At 39.1% G+C, this 20864-nt stretch overlaps 1 protein-coding gene across 1 annotated transcript in view; it reads right to left on the bottom strand.

Annotated features, from left to right (window-relative positions):
• aff2 (AF4/FMR2 family, member 2) overlaps positions 1 to 20864 on the bottom strand; it is a 199441-nt gene that overhangs the window by 21650 nt on the left and 156927 nt on the right. The window contains exons 10-12 of the mRNA XM_057349347.1: positions 6789 to 6951; positions 2705 to 3751; positions 2002 to 2117 (exon numbers count right to left, since the gene is read on the bottom strand). Of these exons, the coding sequence (XP_057205330.1) occupies positions 2002 to 2117; positions 2705 to 3751; positions 6789 to 6951 (1326 nt within the window). The remainder of the gene's footprint in view (positions 1 to 2001; positions 2118 to 2704; positions 3752 to 6788; positions 6952 to 20864) is intronic.

Below are 20864 nucleotides of genomic sequence, written 5' to 3'. Positions count from 1 at the left end.
AGGATAACTATAAAGGAAAAGTTTTAAAAATTGTGTTAATTTTAAGCAATTTTAAGCATGCATAACATTTTCCTCCATTGGTGTAGATGCTAATATAATCATAGTTATAGTATAGATATGGATCACTGTATCTTTATAGTTATCATTCTTGGTGTGAATAGATTGTAAAAGTATTCTATAGTACACCAGGAAGAAAGAAAACTAACAAACAAACAAAAGATCCCGATGGTATTGTTCCTCTATATTGTTATTGTTGGACTCTTGTGTGGACTTGGCTATTCCTTTAAATTTAGAATGTGTTTTAAAACTATATCAGCCTTATTGTAAATAAGCCTTGAAGCCCCTTTCCACACTTTAAAGAAGCTACTACTCTGTAATTTTGTTTCAAATAAATGATACTATGTTGTACTACTATCTTGGATTAGTTTAAAAAAGGTTATGTACTGGGCAAATAGGCCATTTGACACAAATAGCGATCATTTTGGTTCTTTTTATTACAGCGATTGTATGGATGAGGGATATTTACACAAGCACTAACATGTCTAAACTCAAGTACTAAATAAAAAAGCCAGCATGACCTGAACACCGGCATATTTTAGGATTGCTATTTTGCGCTGAATACACGCTATGAAACATCTCGTCCCATCCGTTAATAACAATAAATAAAAGCCTTCTTTACTTTTCTAATTCAATTAAAAGGGTACACGCAGGGTGTAGGCTTTAAGGTTGTCTAAAATGTGCTGATATAAAACACACTGGGCGGTTGATACCACTAAATAGCCTGCGGTGCTAACCACTTCCAGTAATAGACGTTAGCGTAGTGCTGATGGTACTGTATTATCAAGATCTGCTCGCCGTTACTCGTGTCGCAGTGCAGTGTGCGCTCGGGCAAACAGGGCGAGCACGCGACCCCTGTCACGCGTGTGTCTTTGATGGGCTCTATCCTGCCCTAACACTAATTGAATACCTAAAATTAGCCATAGCCGTTGTGCTGGTGTCAGTGTTAAATTACTTTAATGCAGGGGGACAAAGCAGGCTGGCGGCTTGAGCCGGACTCAAAGGGTGACCTGTCGCCCCTTCTGCGTATCCCAGCATTCTCTCAGAGGACAAAACGCTGAGTAAGCTATTAAAGCTGGCAAATCTCTGTGTGCAGTGTTGTGGAGTGCAGACATGTGGGGAAACATCAGGGGATATGTTAAAGAGAAGCTAAACACTGCAGGGTTTTATTAACTAGATTTCAGTGGCTTCAATGAAGATGGGCAATTCCATAAAAATGTCACAAGATGAAAGTTTGAACAGAGGTTTTCACCATATTGATAGTTCAGATGTCAATGTTGGTTTAAATAAAATAGCATAGTTTTCCATAGTCAGGCAAGTGAACTGTCACATCCGTAACGGTCCATAATCCTCATAAATGGGTACATGGAAATTAAAACAACAGTTGGTTGTTGTGCGAAGAGCCATCCCTTCTCCATTTGTTGGGTATTGTTGCTTCTGGTTTGTAGGACAGAAATCCTACAAAGTTGTCACATGCATAACGCATACATTTTCGGTCTTTTAAAATCGAAAACTTAAACTTAGACGGACATTTTTCTGATGTCTGGACTCAGAAAAGCAGATGGTTCATTATAGTGGTAATAAATACATTATCTGAGAACTCATATTTTAAGTCTTGACTGAATATGTCACATACATAATACTGGAATTGCTCAAACTCTGCTGAAAACTATTTCAACCAGGTAAAGTGGTTAACCGGTGTCTCTAGGCTGGTTAAGTAGGCCTTTTATTTGATTTGAGCAATTGTCAGCTGTCAATCAGCTTGAAAGAACAGTTAAACCTGCAACAACCAGAAAAACATCCTCAAAAGTTCCTCAAAAATGAAACCCACCATCTGTCTTTGTTATGTACTGAAAAGAGTTATTCTTTGCCTTCCCGAGACGAGAGCTCTGGGCAGGGTGTGATAATGACAGAGACATGTGTGAGTCTGTATAGAATACTCACTCTTTTGTGCTGGAGACCTTGAGGTTGTGTATGGGAGATATACAGGGAGGAAGCAGCAGAGCTTCTTTGTCCATCCTGAGCTTTTTGCCTCCACTCATCACATCACAGTGCTCAGACTACAGGTGAAATCAGCAGAGAATCAAGTTATTTAAGACATTCTAGAATTTAACATGACCGTTGGCTAAAAAGCTATAAAGGCCAAGGTTCAACAATGAATCTCTCCAGGACTGCATTCAGTGGACAAACACTCTTGAAAGATGTCGAAACAGACTACAGTAATGTCACATTGCAACACTAGAGGGCATTTTTACTGCCTTACTCAAGGACGTGTACACATAAACATATGGTGACAGTAGAGCTAGCTGTGGTTAAAGATCTGAGCTGGTAACTGATGTTTGTGGATGAGCTATTACCCACGTGTCCTTGAGCAAGAAACTTAACCTAACGCGTGTATGGCATGTTAATTTGGATATCATCAGCGTAATAACAAATTATGAAATAGTTTTGACATTGCAGGAAGGTCTTTAAGGAGGTAATCAATTCAAAGTCTATAAAAATAGATTTACGTCACAAAATATCTATAATCTTAATGTAAAAGCGACAGGTAACATGGAAATTATGAACTGATTGTGAATTAAACGTGACAATGGACGAGACACAGCATGACACTCCATGAAACAAGCGTAGAATTCATGACACTTGCCTTGTGTTTCCTCTTTGATTTACCAGGGTTTTTCTCTGCAGGGATGGAGGCAGGTGACTGTTGCCGTCTGTGTTTCACGCTGACCTCCCGACACTCGGCCTTGGTCGGGGGAGGTTCCGGTGGTTCCTGCCCTGGGATCCGAGACAGGAAGCTGAGTTCAATCTTAACCCAAAGAGACTTGACGTCCTCAAAATCTCTCAGCGGTGACAAAAGTTCATTCTGTATGATGGGGATGGGGGAAAAGAGGGGCTCTTCCAGGAGATCCGAAGCCCCTGGGTCAGGAATGGAGGTGCTGCTTGTACTAGTAAGGCTACTAACACTAAGGATATTACTGTTGCAATCCTTGGATTTCAGGTTTAGGGTGTTGGGACCGGGGCAGGGAAGCTGGACCTTGGACAGCTCCTCAGGGTCCGAGTGGCACTCGGATGAAGAAGACTCAGTTTCTATGAATTCCTTGGACTTGGGAATGATCTTGTTGGGTCCTCTGTGCTTCTTCTTATCTGGAACTGGTGTAATGTTGGTAGGTGCAGTGTTTGATGTTGTGGTCCGAGGTTCCTTTCGTGGAGCCGTCTTGACCCCAGGACCCTTCCCTCTAGGTTTGGGAGGATCTAAAGGTGGAGGTTCTTTCTCCTTTGGGGTGGAACTTGAATTTCCCGGTCGGGGCCAATTATGCTCCTCGCTGCTAGACGATCGTTCCACCTTTTTTGGCTGCTTCTTGCCAGTGCATTTTCTGGGAGGGGCTAGCTCTACTGTGGCTGGTGATTTTACCTTGGTGCTTTTGTTATCCGGAGCCTTCTGACCGGTCTTGGGTTTTGCCTTCTCTCGGATCGGACTGAGCAAAGCTCTCTCCTTGGGGTCTGCTGGTGCCAGTGCTGCGTTGGGCTTGCTCTTGTTGGAGATCTGGTTCTCTGAGGCTTGGCTTTTGTCGGGCTGAGAGCTGTTAAGCCCATGACTATCTGACTGGGTGTTTATTAGTGCTTTATTGTGGGGATTGACTTTGTTTAGCCACTTATCCAGTTGCCACTTGTTGGTTGAAGGAGGCTCAGGCTGGTAGAAAAAAATGCGACAGCTTAGTTTTTGGCCTATTTAAAATACAGTATTGTTCCACAGAACACAGCCTATGAATTTATTTAAACGCTGTCAACAATTTTATTCACAAACACCTGTAGACCAACTTTTCATACATTATTCACATTTTAAATGAATTTATGACAACTGCTCTGTTTTTATTGCTCTTGAACCTTTTTACAATTTTTTTTTTGAGATTTCAGTTGAATTAATATAGGAGAACAATACAGAAGAATTATGTGCATATGCACTTAAAGGGATTCTTCACCGAAAAAAAAAAATCTGTCATCATTTACTCACCCTTTTGTCATTTCAAACCTGTATGACTTTCTTTGTTCTGCAGAACACAAAAGAAGATATTTTAAGGAATATTGTTAACCGAACAATGGCGGTATTCACTTCCATTGTACGGACACAGAACCACTGCAAGTCAATGGGTACCGCCGTTCTTCGGTTACTAACATTCTTTAAAATATCTTCTTTTTATGTAAGAATCTGCTAAAAGTTAAGAATGACAACTCTTATACACACTTATTAGAGAATGAGACCCAATAAAAGAACATTTATAATGCAATATACAGTATGCATTGAGGGCAACACAACTCAAATGAAAGCATGTCTAAACTAACGCGGAACCAAATTTCTAATGATGCATATCAGCACAGCTATCATCTGTCTCTGCCGTTGATTCATGAGACGCTTGATTCAGTCATATGACTTTCACAGGCCAATGAGCTGGCACAGTGATGAAAAGGCCATTAAGAGAGGAAGTCGTAAAACTCCTGAATAACAGAGGAAATGCACTGAGTGTCATCCTGATGGCTGCTCGCAACTCTTACTGCTGCGGATACGTTTCCATGAACCGTATTATCTCACGCCGTTTGTTTTGTTCCATTATGTTGCGAGACAAACGTAAATCTTTCACTCCAAACTATAAACGCAGTCTTGAATGAGTTTCTAAATGATAGCAAATCGTCTTGAAAAGGAAGCCGTGGAAATGAGTGGACATCCATTCGAACTATTAAAATCACAGGGTAAAAATTCAATTCGCCGCACATTCCAATCAGACCTGATGGTACGTTTCGAGACAAAGGGTAATCTCCTCCTCTATTTTACATTCTCCATCTGTCAGAGACACATTTACGCCAATACCAACTACCGAAATTTTTATAGAAAGTGCCAGCAGAGATGATGAATTAACAATTGAGCGTGCGGAAACTGACGTTCCTCCCAACGTTTCGCCATCAGGGCCGCACACCGCTGTTTAACACAGAATGAATCTCTCGGCAGACCAGACCACTTGCAGAACTAAGATACAGATTCCCATCGGCCATCCCTGGCAGGCAGCAAAGCTACACACACAGAAGGGGCAATGATGAGAACCGGGAGATGTTTACTCTTGTGTGATTCTTAGGAAGCCCCGGGCAGGCTACTGCGGGACAACTTTAAAGCTGCCAATTAATCCTTTGAGGAGATCCTTTCAAAAATCAGGCCCCCAAACCATGCTGAGAAAAGCTAAGGGGGAATACTGCCTTAGTACGTCTTTCCTTTTAGCTCCAGGAGAATATAGACTTACTCACATTCATCTTCGTTCTTTTGACATTTCTGGTTAGCGGGCTTGACATTAATCATCTAAGAGAAATGATTGCATAAGCCGGTATTCATTGAAATCTGGACGTACGGTTCAGAAGCTGAGCAAAACAAGACACAGTTCTGTAAACAACACTAGATGAGCATTTGAAAGATTTGTAGCTCGTAATCAAATGAAAATAAATAGGAATTAATATTTTTTGTGACAACATGAAGCCTTTTTAGAACTAGTCTGATTATTTCTCTTCACATTATTGCCATCATTATTACGGTAAGCACGTTTCTCATTACCGTAATGTAATGGGATTCCATTTCCAATTACCGTAATGAATTTTAATTGTTGTAATCCTCATTATTCTTAATTCTAATTATCTTCTGACTAGTGTAATACTACATTTTTTATGTATTATATCTAAAAGAAGATATTTTGAAAAACGTTGTTAACTGGACCCCATTCACTTGCATTGAATGGGGTCCAGTGCTGTTCGGTTATCGACTTTCTTCAAAATATCTTCTTTTGTGTTCTGCAGAAGAAAGAAAGTCATAAAGGTTTGAAATGACAAGAGGGTGAGTAAATGAAGACAGAATTTAGATTTTTGGGTGAACTTTCACTTTAAAGGTGGTATACAACAAACATGGGTATTTATAAATTATATTGTGAATAATATAAAGGCAGCGGCTATTTGCAATTGATGCTATTTACACTAAGTGAAAATAGCTGTAGGGCCTATTTTCTTTGGATTAAGTAGAAAAAGTAGTTCGATGTTTTTACTTATAAATAGTGGCAGATAACGTTACTATTTGCACCTCAGTATTGTTGTGCATTAAACATTATGCAATAATAACAGACAGTCAATCATTATATTTATAAAAAATATTAAAATGATGGCAACGTATTGAGATATTAAAGCCCTATACCTACCCCTAACCTTACCCTAAACCTAAAATTTATGAATAAAAATGAATTTTAAGTCTTAAATCAATTTTATTGAAAACAAATGCCTTTATGATCGGTAAAGTAATAAAAAAGGTTAAAGAAGGTTTTCAGCAGGATGAGAACCCCAGTCTTCCATGCCACACTATACAGACTTTACTCTTTATGCCACTCAAATAGCTGTTTGAAATGGTGTCAATCTTACACTTTCTCTATTCCAATCACATATTGGTGGGCGGAGCTAGTGTAAATAGTCTCTGCCAACAAGGCGGGCTATTTTTACTCAGTGTAAATAGACACTACGTAATATATATCATGCTGTATTGGATCTTGAATGTATAATGTTAAAAATGTTTCTATTTTTGAAATAAAATGCATGTTCTCCACAAGTTTCATGGGACTTTCTCATATAAATCAATCAGTAATATTATGAAAATATTGTGATCATTGTATTATCGTGAATGAGCTGAAGAGTAGAGAGCTGTTTTCTACCTCCGGCGTTGCGGCACGGGAAGCCCGGTTGGATTCACTCTCGCTGGAACTGCTCTCACTGTCCGAGTCAGACTCTGAACTGCTCTCTGATTCGCTGGAGCTGCCCGATGCGCCGCTGGAGTGACCGGTCGGCTCGCTGGTCCGTGCAGTGGCTTCAGGGTTGCTATGGACAAATATACAGGGGATAGCATTATTAACCTGACATATAACAGCATTTTAAATCAACTGTGTTCGTGCATACACCATGTTTGATACACATTGAATGTTATCACTAAATAAACAGAGAAACTGGCCATTCAACAGCCGACCCTTTGACACGCTGTACCAGACAGAGCTGTAAGAAACCCTGATCAATGCAGTTAACTTGTTTATATAGCTGGAGGGTTTATCAAAAAATGGAAGAACTGAAAATAACATAGAAAAAGAGAGCAGGTTGGATGTCAATAACATCAAATACATGTGGCTCTCAAGTATTCAACTAAATGTCAAGTTTATATTATATTTCATCAGAGAGATACAGCCAATGTGAATATTCTCAGTGAATAATGACTACAAATGAATTCTGTTTATCACACTAAGTATTATTACGCCATTACTATTAATATTGATGTTTATAATATAGAGCCTATATATACAGTATATATATCACATATAATAAATTTGTCAGTGCTAGCTGATGCAAGATGCTACAATGTGACTATTGAAGCAAGTGATGATAGATCACTTATAATAGACCTGAGACTAAAAGAAAGCTATAAATAGAGAGAAGACGAGGCTTTGTTTACTTCTCCACCTACGTGGCTATTTCTCTGCCTCACAGTTATCAGTCATGCTCGGCATTATTTATGAGCTCATGAAAGGCCACAGAGCTCTAATCCAATAAACACTTCTCTTAGCGCTTCTTCAGACATGGCCATCCAAGGCTGTTCTACATGGAGTCAAACATGCCAAAAGTAGCCAAATTAAATTCCTTTGCAAAGGTCAGAGCAGACTGCTTTATGTTGACAATTCATTAGAGATCATGTTACGACAGGCTAACACGCTCTCGCTCTACAGCTCCAGCATCAAGACATGGACAACATTAGCCAGGAAAGAGAGAACGAAAAAAGAAAGAAAATGTGGTGTAAGGTGTCTTCAGAATTAGCCAGTGGTTCACTATTGCAATGTCATACAGTGAAAAGTTTGCAAATGAGCTGACATCCAAAATGTGACACAGCAGCCCTAAATAGTATCTGTAAAGTTATACGACACATAATGAAGAACTATACTGAAAAGTGAGCCTGCCCTCCAGTTGATGTTAGACAACCAGAAAGTATTCAATCATTTTTATTTGTACATCATTTTGTACATGTAGAATTTAATAATACAAGTTAAATAAAAAAAGGGGATTTTATTTCTTTTTCATATTGCTGCGGTCCTTCTGAAACATATCTCCATATTTCGTGATTTTTATTTTTTGCCATAAATCATTATTAGTAGTCACACTTTATGTTTGTCACTGGGCTTTACAAATATCTAACCAATAAAAAGTGCTTGTCAACTTTGACATCACAGTGTTTCCATTTCCTGAAGAACAGCGACATACAAGGTTTTGGAAGGACATCGGCGATAAATTGATGTCACTGAATATCACAGCATTAACTGTAAATACAGACTCAAGTCCCTTAACTGCAAATGACCTCAAACTTTTGAGACAGTGTACACCCACAATAAAAAGAGCATCAAAATATCAAGAAACATTCAGTTCTGAAATACCCAGTGAAGAATGTTTGTGCTATTCTGTTAAATAACTAATCTCTGTAACCTTTGTCTATGCAAATAACACTGATTGTTGTGATACACACATACAGACCGAAAGCAAAAAACAGAAGGTCATTTTGTCTCCATCTTTTTTCTTTTAATAATGTTGACCTTTGATTAACAGCTGTGGAATATCATGTAACCTATGTGAGAAAGACGAGTCTTTTTTACACAGACAACCTTTTACCGCAGACGCTATTGTTTACCTTGTAACACAGAATGTGCCATGCAGCACAATTACCAGTGTGGCTACTTTTCTCAGCGGTGAAAAATGTGTGATACTCCTCATTAATAATCCCACAACAGACTTGCAGAGTACTGCATATACTGGGATAAAAAGTAAACAAAGTTTATCTCATTATTATTCATAATTAACAGTCTCCTTGTCAACAGGCCGGATAGAGAGGCTTCTGGAAAAGCTTCCCGTTTATAAAGCAGAAAACGTTGCTTGAATGCAGGAAGGAAGAAGTGTTGCCCTGAAGGAGTTACAGCGGCTCATGGGACTGAAAGAACTGGGCTAAATTACACCGCCATTTCGCTCCTCTAAAACTACAATAGAGAATGATAACATATTACTTTTAGTGTCTGAAAACACTTATCTTGTAAAAAACTAGTTAAGGTGAGAAAATAATAATAATTCAAGTAAAATGTTAGGTTATGTTCGAGCCTACACTGTAAGAGTAAATATTTCAAAGCAGAAATTAGATAAATACTATAGCATCATGTTTTTCAAACTGTCATTTATTTGCAACCTGTACACGTAATGCTGCAATAATTAATGCCGAAGCGTATATAAGTGCTGTCTACACACAAATACAGAAGTGCACAAATATATTTCTCAAATCCACCACAAGTAATGCCGTGTGAAAGCAATCAAGGCGCTTATTAACATTCAGCGAGTGCAGAATTTGCACGGGCCTCTCAGTTTATCATTGCATTTTCTGGCTTTAAAAATGTGCCGTCAATATGTGCCGCTATTAACAAACCCAAGCACTCTAGTCATAAGCAAAGCATCTTTAACAACTCATAATAAACAACAATAAATAAACATTGCAACAATATTTAGAACAATTTACATATTCAGTTTTCAAGGTTTTAAAACGAAGCAAGTCACCAGTCTGATGCTGAGCAGAAGGGAACATGAAAGCTGCTGTGCATGCAGATTAAGATACACACAGGGATACAGTATGGTCCACTTTTCTAACGCCCACATAGGCAAGATGTCAACAATAATAGTAATTGCTCTATTACTCTAATAAACAAACAACACAACAATATTAAACGTCCAGCATATGAAATTTAGCGGCATCTAGCGGTGAGGTTGCGAATTGCAACCAACGGCTCACTCCACCCCTCCCTTTCGAAGCACTACGGTGGATGACACAGAACTAAGATGTTGGCACGTTTTCGCTTCTTTGCCGAAGGAGATAACGTATTTACGAAACGCGTGTTTGTCCGTTTAGGGCTACTGTAGAAACAACATGGCGAATTCCATGCAAGGGGACCTGCAGTGTACAGTATTTAGATAGAAATAGCTCATTCTAAGGGAATAAAAACATAACGCTTCATTAGGTCTTTATACACCTCTTAAGACACAGTTATGTATATTACATTGCATTTCTGTCAATAAATCCTCCAAAAAGTTACACAATGGACCTGCAAAGTAAGTAAAAAGACTTTCATTATTAAAGCTGCAATGTGTAACGTGTTGACTCTCTATCGCCACCCCTGTTTGAAACGTAAAACATTATAAGCTTATTGTTGTGAATCGTGGTACAATAAGGAGACCGTTTTCAACATTTTATGTACTTGCACAATACTGATTTCTTTTTATTTTTTTACCCCAAATTGCTGCTTTACAGGTAAGTGTTTTATAACGCATACATTTCTAGGCTGGAGAAGTAAATGTAAAACGTTTGTATAATCTGGATTGTTTTTTTTTTGCATTGTTAGCTTTTTTGTCATGATTTTAGTAAAACAAGCGCTAAAACAACACACAGACATTAAGTGCAAAATTGCATTGAATGCTGCATTCTGATCAAATTCCCCTTGACTATATACACAGAGGCAATGTTACCGCCTGCCCCCTCTTCAACCGAAGCAAATGTTAATACAGGTAGTAAAAGAGAAAAGCGGAGATTATCAGAGGTCACACCCCAACAAAGGCTAATGCATCTCTGTAACAACCTGCAAGCTGCAGGGATCCTCTCCCATTGACTGGTGATTTCCACTCTGTATTTACACTGATACCATAATCTCAGATCAATGTGACAGATAGTCACAGCCTGCTGGTCTGTCTGATGGGCAAACCGCAGATGGAGAGAGCTTCAAATGGGGGGGTGCGTAACGCCAGTGTCAAAGAGAAGCCAGCTGGTTGAAGAGACTCATTAAATCCCGAGTTCGTACAAATACTCACAACACACCCGAAGAGCCACGAGTGGATCGAGTCGAGCGATGGAGCATCGACCTCAGCACAGACCCCATAAAAGAAAGTCTCGCCTCTTGACCGACTTCTTTCATATTTGTTTGTAGCTCGTAATTATTTGCCAGTCTATCTGAGATGAGCCTGTAGTTCTCATTATTATTCTTGATGTCTTGCTCCGTGTCTCATATCCAAGGGCACGACTGTCATTTCTTTCTTTTTTGTTCAACCCCGTCTTCACTGAAGTTTAATGGTTAATTATAGATGAAAGAATCGCGCGGTCGCCGGAGCAGGCAGAGACCTGAGCCGTGCCTCAGAAGCCGATGTTTGATTTTATTCCCTTTAGAAACAGAACTAGGCCCGTTTCAGACATCCAGCCTGGACGGCAAACTGTCAATACCTCCGACTGGCTGCCTTAAGGAATTTAATGAAGCCTGAATTTATGATTTCCATCAATAAGTTGAAATGTTCTAAAAATTCAGGACGCAAGATATCAGCACCAAATCTGATTATGCGTAAATGCAAGAAATGGGATCATAAAAAAAGAAAGTGAGAAAATGAGAAGAACGAGGCCTGGAATAGTTTCATTTATAAAGCGTTAGCTCACCGTTTCATAAAACCATCTTCAGCAGGCAGTGCATACATTATTTTTATAAATCACCCAGAAGAATAACTCACCACACGTCTCTATAACAATGACTGTGACTTTTCTTTGCCCCTAAATCCATTACAGCACTACAAGCTTTATTTCATCCACTCATTGGTGTGTTCGCATGAGGAACTCATTATATATCCTATTACACTCTTTCAATACGCAAGACCTATGCTTTACATCATTTCCAGCAGATTCTTACGGAGGACACACTGAAAGTATTTAGAAGTTTGATGGTTGGTTTCCCAGACTCTTGTCCTTGATTAAAATGTTTTGTCATTCTGACTCTAAAGTTAAGTCCACAACAAGAATTTCACCTAAGGCAACTGGCTGTCTATTCAAATGTGGTTTTGAAAAAGTCTTTGAAAAAATTACAGATGTCAAACACATTTCCATAGCATAATTTAAAGATGTCCAGCTGCTCTTGTATCCCGTCCCATGTACCGTAGCACGGTCTGGGCATGCTCATTTAAAGACATTTAAGGAATGGAGACAGGCCAACTCCAACACTCTGTCCCCCTCTACGGACACATTTGGCTTTGTTGTGGCAATGAAACCATATGGTGGATTCATTAACGGGCTAGTTCACCCAAAAAATGAAAATTATGGGTGTTTTTTCACCCTCATGCCGTTCCAAACTCTGTATGACTTTCTTTCCTCGGGAGGGCAGAATTCTTTAACATTTCTCTTCTTGTATTCCAACACTCTTAAAAAAAAGGTGCTTCAAAAGGTTCTTTGATGCCATAGAAGAACCTTTCGGTTCCATAAAGAACCTTTAAAGGGGTCATATGGCGGAAATACGTGTTTTTCTGTGTCTTTGGTGTGTTATAAGTTGCCCATGCATGTATTAGACACGTAAAATTGCTAAAATTAAAGTGTCGTAACAAAAGAAGCATTCTATCTAAAAGCGAATGCGAACCCAGACCTGCCTGAAATGCCTCGTGTAACCACACCCCCAACCACACCCCCACAAATCTACGCCAGTTCGTAACATGATTTGACTTAAGACCGCCCAAATCTAAACGCAAGTGAGGTGGGCGTACTTGTAAATCTCATTGTATCGTCACCGCCGCAGCCATGTCGCGGAGACGCTGTGTGTTTCGTTGCGAAAAGAAAGACTCTTTGTTTGCCATGCCAAAAGATGAGACAACTAAAAACGAATGGTTACATTTTATTTACAACACTGTTCCAGAAAAGCACAATCCGAATGTTCAAGTTTGTGCAGCGCATTTCACCGAAGATTGCTATACGAACCTGGGAGAGAGATTGAGACCGGCTGTGCACGAAAGCTTTGGTTAAAAAGTGGGGCCATTCCAACCATTACAACTTTGCTGGCGCTTCAGATTCGCAACCTGTAAGTATATTTTTATTGTAAAAGACTTTGTTACGGACTAACGCGAGTTGAGTTTGTCGTGTGTTTGTGATCTGCAAATGCAGACACGCGCGCAATGTGAAAAAAGACAACATAAGTCCTAATAATCAGTAATAATGTTCCCACTAGAGGCAACAAATGTCGTGTTTATAATGTCTTTTTATATTTAGTATTTATTTTGGGTTTATTGTCTTTGTTGAGTCGCGACGAGACGTGGCGTAACACTGGTTGATCAAGAAGGGCCAAAGCGCTCGCGTTATTTATACCATTCCCTGCTGTATTGCGAGCTTGTTTCTATCTCACACAAAATCTGTATGATGTATATGGTTGTTTGTTTATAGTCTTTATAACGTCGTATAAAGGTAAAACAGTTAGCTATAGTAATAGTATAGTATAGTTTTTAACTATTTAACATCATATTTTTTTAATAAAACCTTACCAATGCTTTACATCTTGCTCAAGTTGCACTGGCAAAGTTGATGTATCGGCTTGATCATCTTCATTTTCCGTATCAGATTCGGGCTCGAATTGATATAAGGATGTACCGATGACATTTTATCACCTGTCAGTACAATTGCGTGGGAACATGATGTTGAGGTTGAGAATATAGTAAGAGGCGTTACATTTCCGTGAAACGGTTGCAGTATTCGACCAATCACTACGCACTGGTTAACTGGCCAATCATAGCACACCTCGCTTTTCAGAGCAATGAGCTTTGTAAAAAATCAGCGTGTTTCAGAGAGGCGGGGCAAAGAGGAGATACTAACATGCACGGTATGTGGAAAATACAGCATTTTTGAACCTTAAATCGTGTATACACATTGCATTCCATCTAAAACAAACGATAATATTAGTTTTAGCCGTGTCATATGACCCCTTTAACAACAAAAAAGGTTCTTCAGATAATAAGATAATAAGCTCAGTGGTTAGAGCATGGCGCTAGCAACGCCAAGGTCATGGGTTCGATCCCAGGGGAATGCACATAGTCAGAAACAAATGTATAGTACAATGCAATGTAGGACGCTTTGTAAGCGTCTGCCAAATGTAAATGTAAAAAAGTAAGAAAGAGATGGTTCTTCAAAGAACCTTTGGCTGAATGGTTCTTTGTGGAACCAAAAATGGTTCTTCTATGGCATCGCTGTGAAGAACCATTTAAGAACCCTTAGTTTTAAGAGTTAACGAAGAAAAAGTCATACAGACTAAAACAACATGAAAAAATGAGAGAACACAATTTCTGAAGGTCTAAAGTGGTGACATTTCCAAATTGTCTTTCCAAAAGTTGGAAATGGCTTTTAATGGAAGCATTCTGCTGCATCGTAAGACAATGCAATCATATATCAAATTGTACATGTTTGGTAAGGGTGATTTTTTTTAATCGATCACAAATCTCATCAACCTACATTGTGAAAGGGACCAGAATATTGTGGAGAATTAAGGGAAAACAAATTTTGCAATAATAAACCACCTAGTATCCATCCATAAGATCCCTAAAAACCACAACGCAACGACCATGCAACCAACTGAATGTTTTATTCCGATGATTTAGAAACCCTCCATATGCGGCTTTCTTTAAATGTCAAAGTCTCGCAGAAAAGCCCCCAAGGCTCCAGATGGAGCTATTTCTCACATAATTATGCTCTGCTTGTTTGGAGTTATGTTTTTCCAAAAAGCGCAGGACCACGGCCATTGCGAAGGGTGATACACAATCCCAGGCCCGCGTTTGGCTTCTATTCTGAGAGGGCGAAAAGAACAAATTCCACGGTCTCCGAAGGCTGTTTCCCATGCCACAAAGCCAAATAAGATGAGTCAAAGCAAGCAAGGTTAAGTCAGAGGAAAGTTAAATGTCAAAGTTAATAGTGGATTTACAAAGATATACAGTATAACCAGAAAACAGGATGAACCTATGACCGTTTTGATATTAGAAAAAAAATGAAGTTTTAAAACAAATAAAGTTTGGGGTTACACCCACTATGAAACATTTTCTGAAACACACGCACATTTATTTTTAATATCCACAGCAATCGTTAAAACAAAAATACAGTAAATGTATCATTAATAATTACATAAAAAGAACAACATTTCAGTTGTATCCTGTGTATAACGGTGTATGACAAATAAACAAATTAAATGAAATAATAAGCAACATTTAAAATAGGTCGCTTGTGAGGACATTAGGTGAAGTGCAGTCATTTCCCCACAATGACAAACAATTATATACACATCACATAACCAGAGCCTGATTTGATTTCAGATGAGGGGAAAATGCCATTGTTGACACAGTAAACAACTTATTAATATGTGGAGGGATTTCTGAGTGCGCTTTGCCTCTAGATATTCCCAACACACATCTCAACTCAACCTGAGTTAACTTCAATCTGTGTGTGTGTGTGCGTGTGTGCGTGTGTGTGTGTGTGTGTGTGTGTGTGTGTGTGTGTGTGTGTGTAGCGGAGAAGTGAATGAGATGAGAAGCAAAGGATACAGGAGAAATAGAGATGCGGGATGTTAATAGATTACAGCTGAATGAAAAATGCATAAATGAATTAAGATGCAAACAAAGCTGTGCACATTAAGCACTGCTTGACTATGATTAATATGTGAAGGCTTCGGCTATTGAGAACAGGAACTCTGGCCAAGAGAGATTAAAGGAGCCATTAGGAAAAAGGTGCAATAATATTCCTCTAATTACACAAATCTGTTATTGAAAACAAAGTCGTTTCCCTTGATGATGCATTTGTGTTTCGTTGTTTAGGGTGGCTAGCCTTATAACAAGAAATTGTTTCATGGGTAAAAAAAAGGAAAATGACAGATTTAATGAATAAACATTAAGACAATCAACAACATTTCTGTGATGTGTAGGGTTCTATATTACTCCAGATTATATTATACTTAGTTTGGTACAGGCATGTACTGTATATTCAATGGCTTAAATATTCTACAAATATTCAGCCTTAAAGGGAAAGTTCACCCAAAAATAAAAATCTGTCATCATTTACGCACCTTCAAGTTGTTCCAAATCTGTATAAATGTCTTTGTTCTGCTGAACACAGAGAAAGGTATTTGGAGGAATGCTTAAAACCATACAGTTCTTGGACCCCATTGACTCCCATAGTAGGAAAACTTACTTTATACGTTTTTTGTTCTGTTTAACACAAAAGAAGATATTTTGAAGAAAGCGGGACAGCCAACAATTCTTGGGCACTCAACTATCAATGTCAGTTTTCCTACTATGGTAGTCAATGGGGTCCAAGAACTGTTTGGTTACAAGCATTCATCCAAATATCATTCTCGGTGTTCAACCAAACAAAGACATTTATACAGGTCTGGAACAACTAGAGAGTGAGTAATTCATGACAGAATTTTCATTTTTGGGTGAACTATCCCTTTAAAATGCTGTTTGCCAGAATCATACTATATATAATGTGCATTGTACATTGTAATCAATCAAACAAACAGTTATAACCATAATAAATTGTAACATATGAAAACACTAACAGACGAATTGTATATACTTTATATAAAAGCATTATTGTTTAATATTGTTTTTTTTGTGCATTTTGAACTATATGAATATTTGTATAGTGCATTACATAAACAGAAAGCAATCCATAATATTTTTACAAAAAAAATAATATGTATGCTACGACTATGATTGCCTTAATAAGTTGTTCTTCAATCTTTGTTTTGGATGTTGTATTTTGCTTAAGTATGATCAGGTGTGATTACTCTCCAAACTCCAGAGTGCCCTCGTAGGCCATGTACACACTTGACGTCTTTTTTGACAAGAAAAAGTTGACAAGCGCGCTTTTTTAGTAAAAAGAAAAGCTGGCAGCGTTTGTGCATGAAGGCAGCTCAGCACACAGCATTCATATAGGCAGAGTAACGGAAGTCTATTTGAATTATAAACAGAGACCGTAATTGCAAAAACCAACCATTTTAAAACTACAGTACTAATTTCTCGCTAGAAATGTAATCGAAAGTTATTAAAAGTGAAAAATAAACTTGAATTCATATAAAAATATGTTCAAAGCAGCGCTTCGGCCGCCATTTTATTTTTTTAGAGAAGGATCCTGCTCGACCAATCACCTTCCTCGCATGTTGTTATGGAAACGACAGGTCTCGCTACTCGCATGTCATTGGTTAGCTGTGAAAAGGAGCTTGACGTAGGCCATTTTTTTCAGAAAAGCTGAACTTTTTTCAACTTAAAAAGACGTTTTTTGAAAACACGGTTTACTCCATAGGATTATAATGTCAAACAGACGCTAGCAGCTTCGAAAAAGAAGTCAGGTCTGAACACGGCCTTACCCTACACTATTTCAGCAGGACACAAATGCTGAGCCGCCCACAAACTATCAACGCACACACGCACACATGCACACAGCCCAGCTGGGACCAGCGGAGCCTCAAATGCTGACACACTCGTTCTAAGAACTGCTGGAAATCTAATGAAGCAGCAATTTGCACATTGTTGCTCATGGGCCCTTTATATTCAGCCGTATAAACAACTCTGGTACAGTGCAGAGATGCTGCATGGTGTTGCTCTGTTGGCTTTAAAACAACAGCATGAGAGGTTATTTGAAGCATTGCTGCATCTCAATCTAACATCAGCTGTGTGAACGTGCACTGTTTATGTTCTAAATCTTCTAATGGAAGTAAAACTGTTTAGCATTATACCGTATACAGAAACCAATGGTCTACTAACAGCATTAGAGCAATTAAACCAATTTTCTATTTAATTTTCACAATATTACTTCACAATCGTGACCATATCACTGACAAAACCCAGTAAGTTTTCCATGATTGGTGCAAAAATACTTTTTGTTTGCATGGATAAAACTGGAATTTCAACAGTAATGCATGTTTCCCCTTTCCAACGCATTAAAATACATTTCTCAATGTATTTATAGATATCAACAGTGTAACACAGCCAGTGTCAGTTGATTTTTGTTTATACAGTATATGAATCACTTTGGTCTCCTACACGTGTTGCTGTCTGCACCCCAAACACAGTCACAGTCCGCAAAACAAAACATCACGTGAATCCAAACCGGACAGGGGGGCATCAATCTGTCTTTCACTTTGACATTAAAACACTTTCTGCATGGGGTAAGAAGGATTAAAAAGTGAGATGAGTTTATAAAAAAATCATTCCGTGAAACTTGATGGGTGGAGGCCTGGGAAGTAGAGTGTGTTTTGACAGTGGAGGAAGAAACGTAAATTGAAGGGGAGAGAGGATCCGTGCTGCAAAACACATCAATAAATGAGTTGAAATCGGGAGTGCGAGAAGCTTCGGGTGAGAAAGAGAGAAAGAGAGGCGAGCTGGAGGCATACAGAGAGTCTAATTACCTCAACAGAAGACCAGCCAGCATAACACACACCAACTCCAGCTGAGAGAAGTGTGTGTGTGTGCGCGCGTGTGTAACGCTTGCAATCTAGCCTCCAGCTGTTGTTTCTCTGATGCCCGAGTCATCCTTTTAGCTTTGTGTTAAAAAGACTGCATAGATGCGGAGCTGAGCAGAAAAAGCCCATTTAATTCACCTTAATTCACAATGACAGCCGTGCACCCTATTAGCAAACATTTCAACTATGATTATGAATTCAGCTTTACCGTGAGCATGCCAATGAATATATGTCATCCTCTCATTGGCCTTTTGTTTGGGCTTGATGGACTAATAATACACTGTGGAGTAAATGATGAAGGATAGTGAGACGTCCCGTCAAGCTATGAATATATTGAGTGCTCGTGATTGTTTAGTGCACTTAAAAGTTTTATTGGGTTTGTGTGTGGACAGCCTGGACAAACAAAGTCAACTGCTGCGCTTATAATACTTTGGTATTGATTTCCGAGGGATTTGATGTACTGTAATTGCAGTAGATGGCCGGCTTGGTCTTATCAAGTCATAACAATATCGGGGAAATAACCGATATGGGAATTGGCAATTTGAACCCAGAAGCCAGTAGCAAACATGCTAAATGCTACTAATCCTTATAATGCTAATGCTAATGCCAATAATAATAATAATAAACAAAAACAAAATCTCCATCAAAACTCATGAGACCAGTCAAAATGAAAATTCTGTCATCATTTACTCATCCTCAAATTGTTCCAAACCTAACTACATTTCTTGGTTATGTGTAACACAAAAGAAGATAATTTAAAGAATGTGGGCAACTAAAAAGTTCTGGAGCACCATTGACTACTCTAGTCGATTTTATAGATTGATTATAAGTCAATAGTGCCCCAGAACTGTTTGGTTACATTCTTCCCATCTTCCTCATCGTTTTTTTCAGTTCAGCAGAACAACAACATTTATACAGGTTTGGAATAACGTTAGGGTGAGTAAATGTTCGTTTTTGGGGGTAAGGGTGAGTACACTTTAATTTTTGGGTGAACTATCCTTTAAAGAACATCTCAGTGATAGTTATACAAATTCTGTCATCATTTACGCACCCTCTTGTCATTTCAAATCTGTATGACTTTGTTTCTTCCACAGAAGACAAAATAAGATATTTTGAAGAATGTTGTTAACTGGCCCCCATTCACTTGCATTGGTTTTGTGTCCATGCAATACAAGTGAATGGGGGCCAAAAAAATGTATCAGCAAAGCTCCATTTCAAACACAGTAACTGATTTTCAACCTTCATTAACACCTGTTGTGTCTGGATGTCAGTCATGTACACATTTCTCATTCTTATTTGTGGAACCATTTGCATTAATCTAAAAAGGAACAACAGGCGACATCACACTGGGGTCAACACATTCTACATCTCTGCTTTATCAAAACAACCACACAGCACAGACACGAGCAGGGCAGGATATTGCCCTGAGTCTACACGTGGAAGTGCTAATGTATTCAAGCTGGATAATGGTCTCGGCTCCAATTAATTTGATTGTGTGTGTGTGTGTGTGTGTGTGCGGCGTCGACCGCCTCACACGTATGCTATCCCACAGATACGAAAACAACCCCGCAACCCTCTGTCTCTGACCACCCACAGGGAGAAACACACGCTAACGTCTGCGCTGTGCTCCGACAAGGCTGTAATGCGGCAGTTATTAGAGTGCCACTGCGCATTAACGCTAACCTGCGCTAACCTGACCCGGACACCTGAGCCGCAGCCCGCCGCTGCTGCTAATCGCTAATGAAGCTCAATTATCATCCCACAAAAGCCTTTGTGTAGGAGCATCTATTCAATGCTTAACACTACTCGTTCCCCGCCAGTATCTGGACACTGTCCAGACAGAGTTAGCCGCTAGCCTGCGGTGCTAATAATGCCAGATTATTTTATTGCTTATGAACGTTTGCTAATAAGCCTGGTACTGAAATTCATATACCATAGAATTTGAAAAGTTACATGACACTCCAAAGTGCTTCAAAGAATATTATGGTATTCAGTCAAGGTAGGCCCAACATATAAAAAATAACTAAGAAGTAGCTATGAAGTCAATGCATTAAGCTGTTTATTTGAGCACACACAACCACTACTGTCTTGTTTTATGCCTCTTTGTTGTTGTCAGCTCCAGTATTTCCACTGTGTTCTTTTGCCTGCGCTATCAAAGTTTTCCTGTGCATCCTCGCAGTTCTTCGGCGCACTGTTTGATTGACAGTTGAAGAGCATAGAGAGGGATTATGGGAGAAATGAGTACCCAGAGGGGCAGTTTAGGCAATCCCAGTCAAACCCGCTGGATATTGACAAGCTCGTCACTATTAAGTATTTACAAAACCCTGTGTGCTTGAGCTCAGCCGCTGGCACATGAAGTTATTTGTCAAAGACAGATGGAGTAGCATAAACACAGGCGAGTGCCGGGCGTTAACTTACGGAGAGCTGTCGCCC

The sequence above is a fragment of the Triplophysa rosa genome, linkage group LG13 (genome assembly GCF_024868665.1).
Source record: "Triplophysa rosa linkage group LG13, Trosa_1v2, whole genome shotgun sequence".
In the NCBI taxonomy this organism is placed as follows: Eukaryota; Metazoa; Chordata; class Actinopteri; order Cypriniformes; family Nemacheilidae; genus Triplophysa; species Triplophysa rosa.
This window is presented reverse-complemented; position numbering and strand designations above follow the sequence as displayed.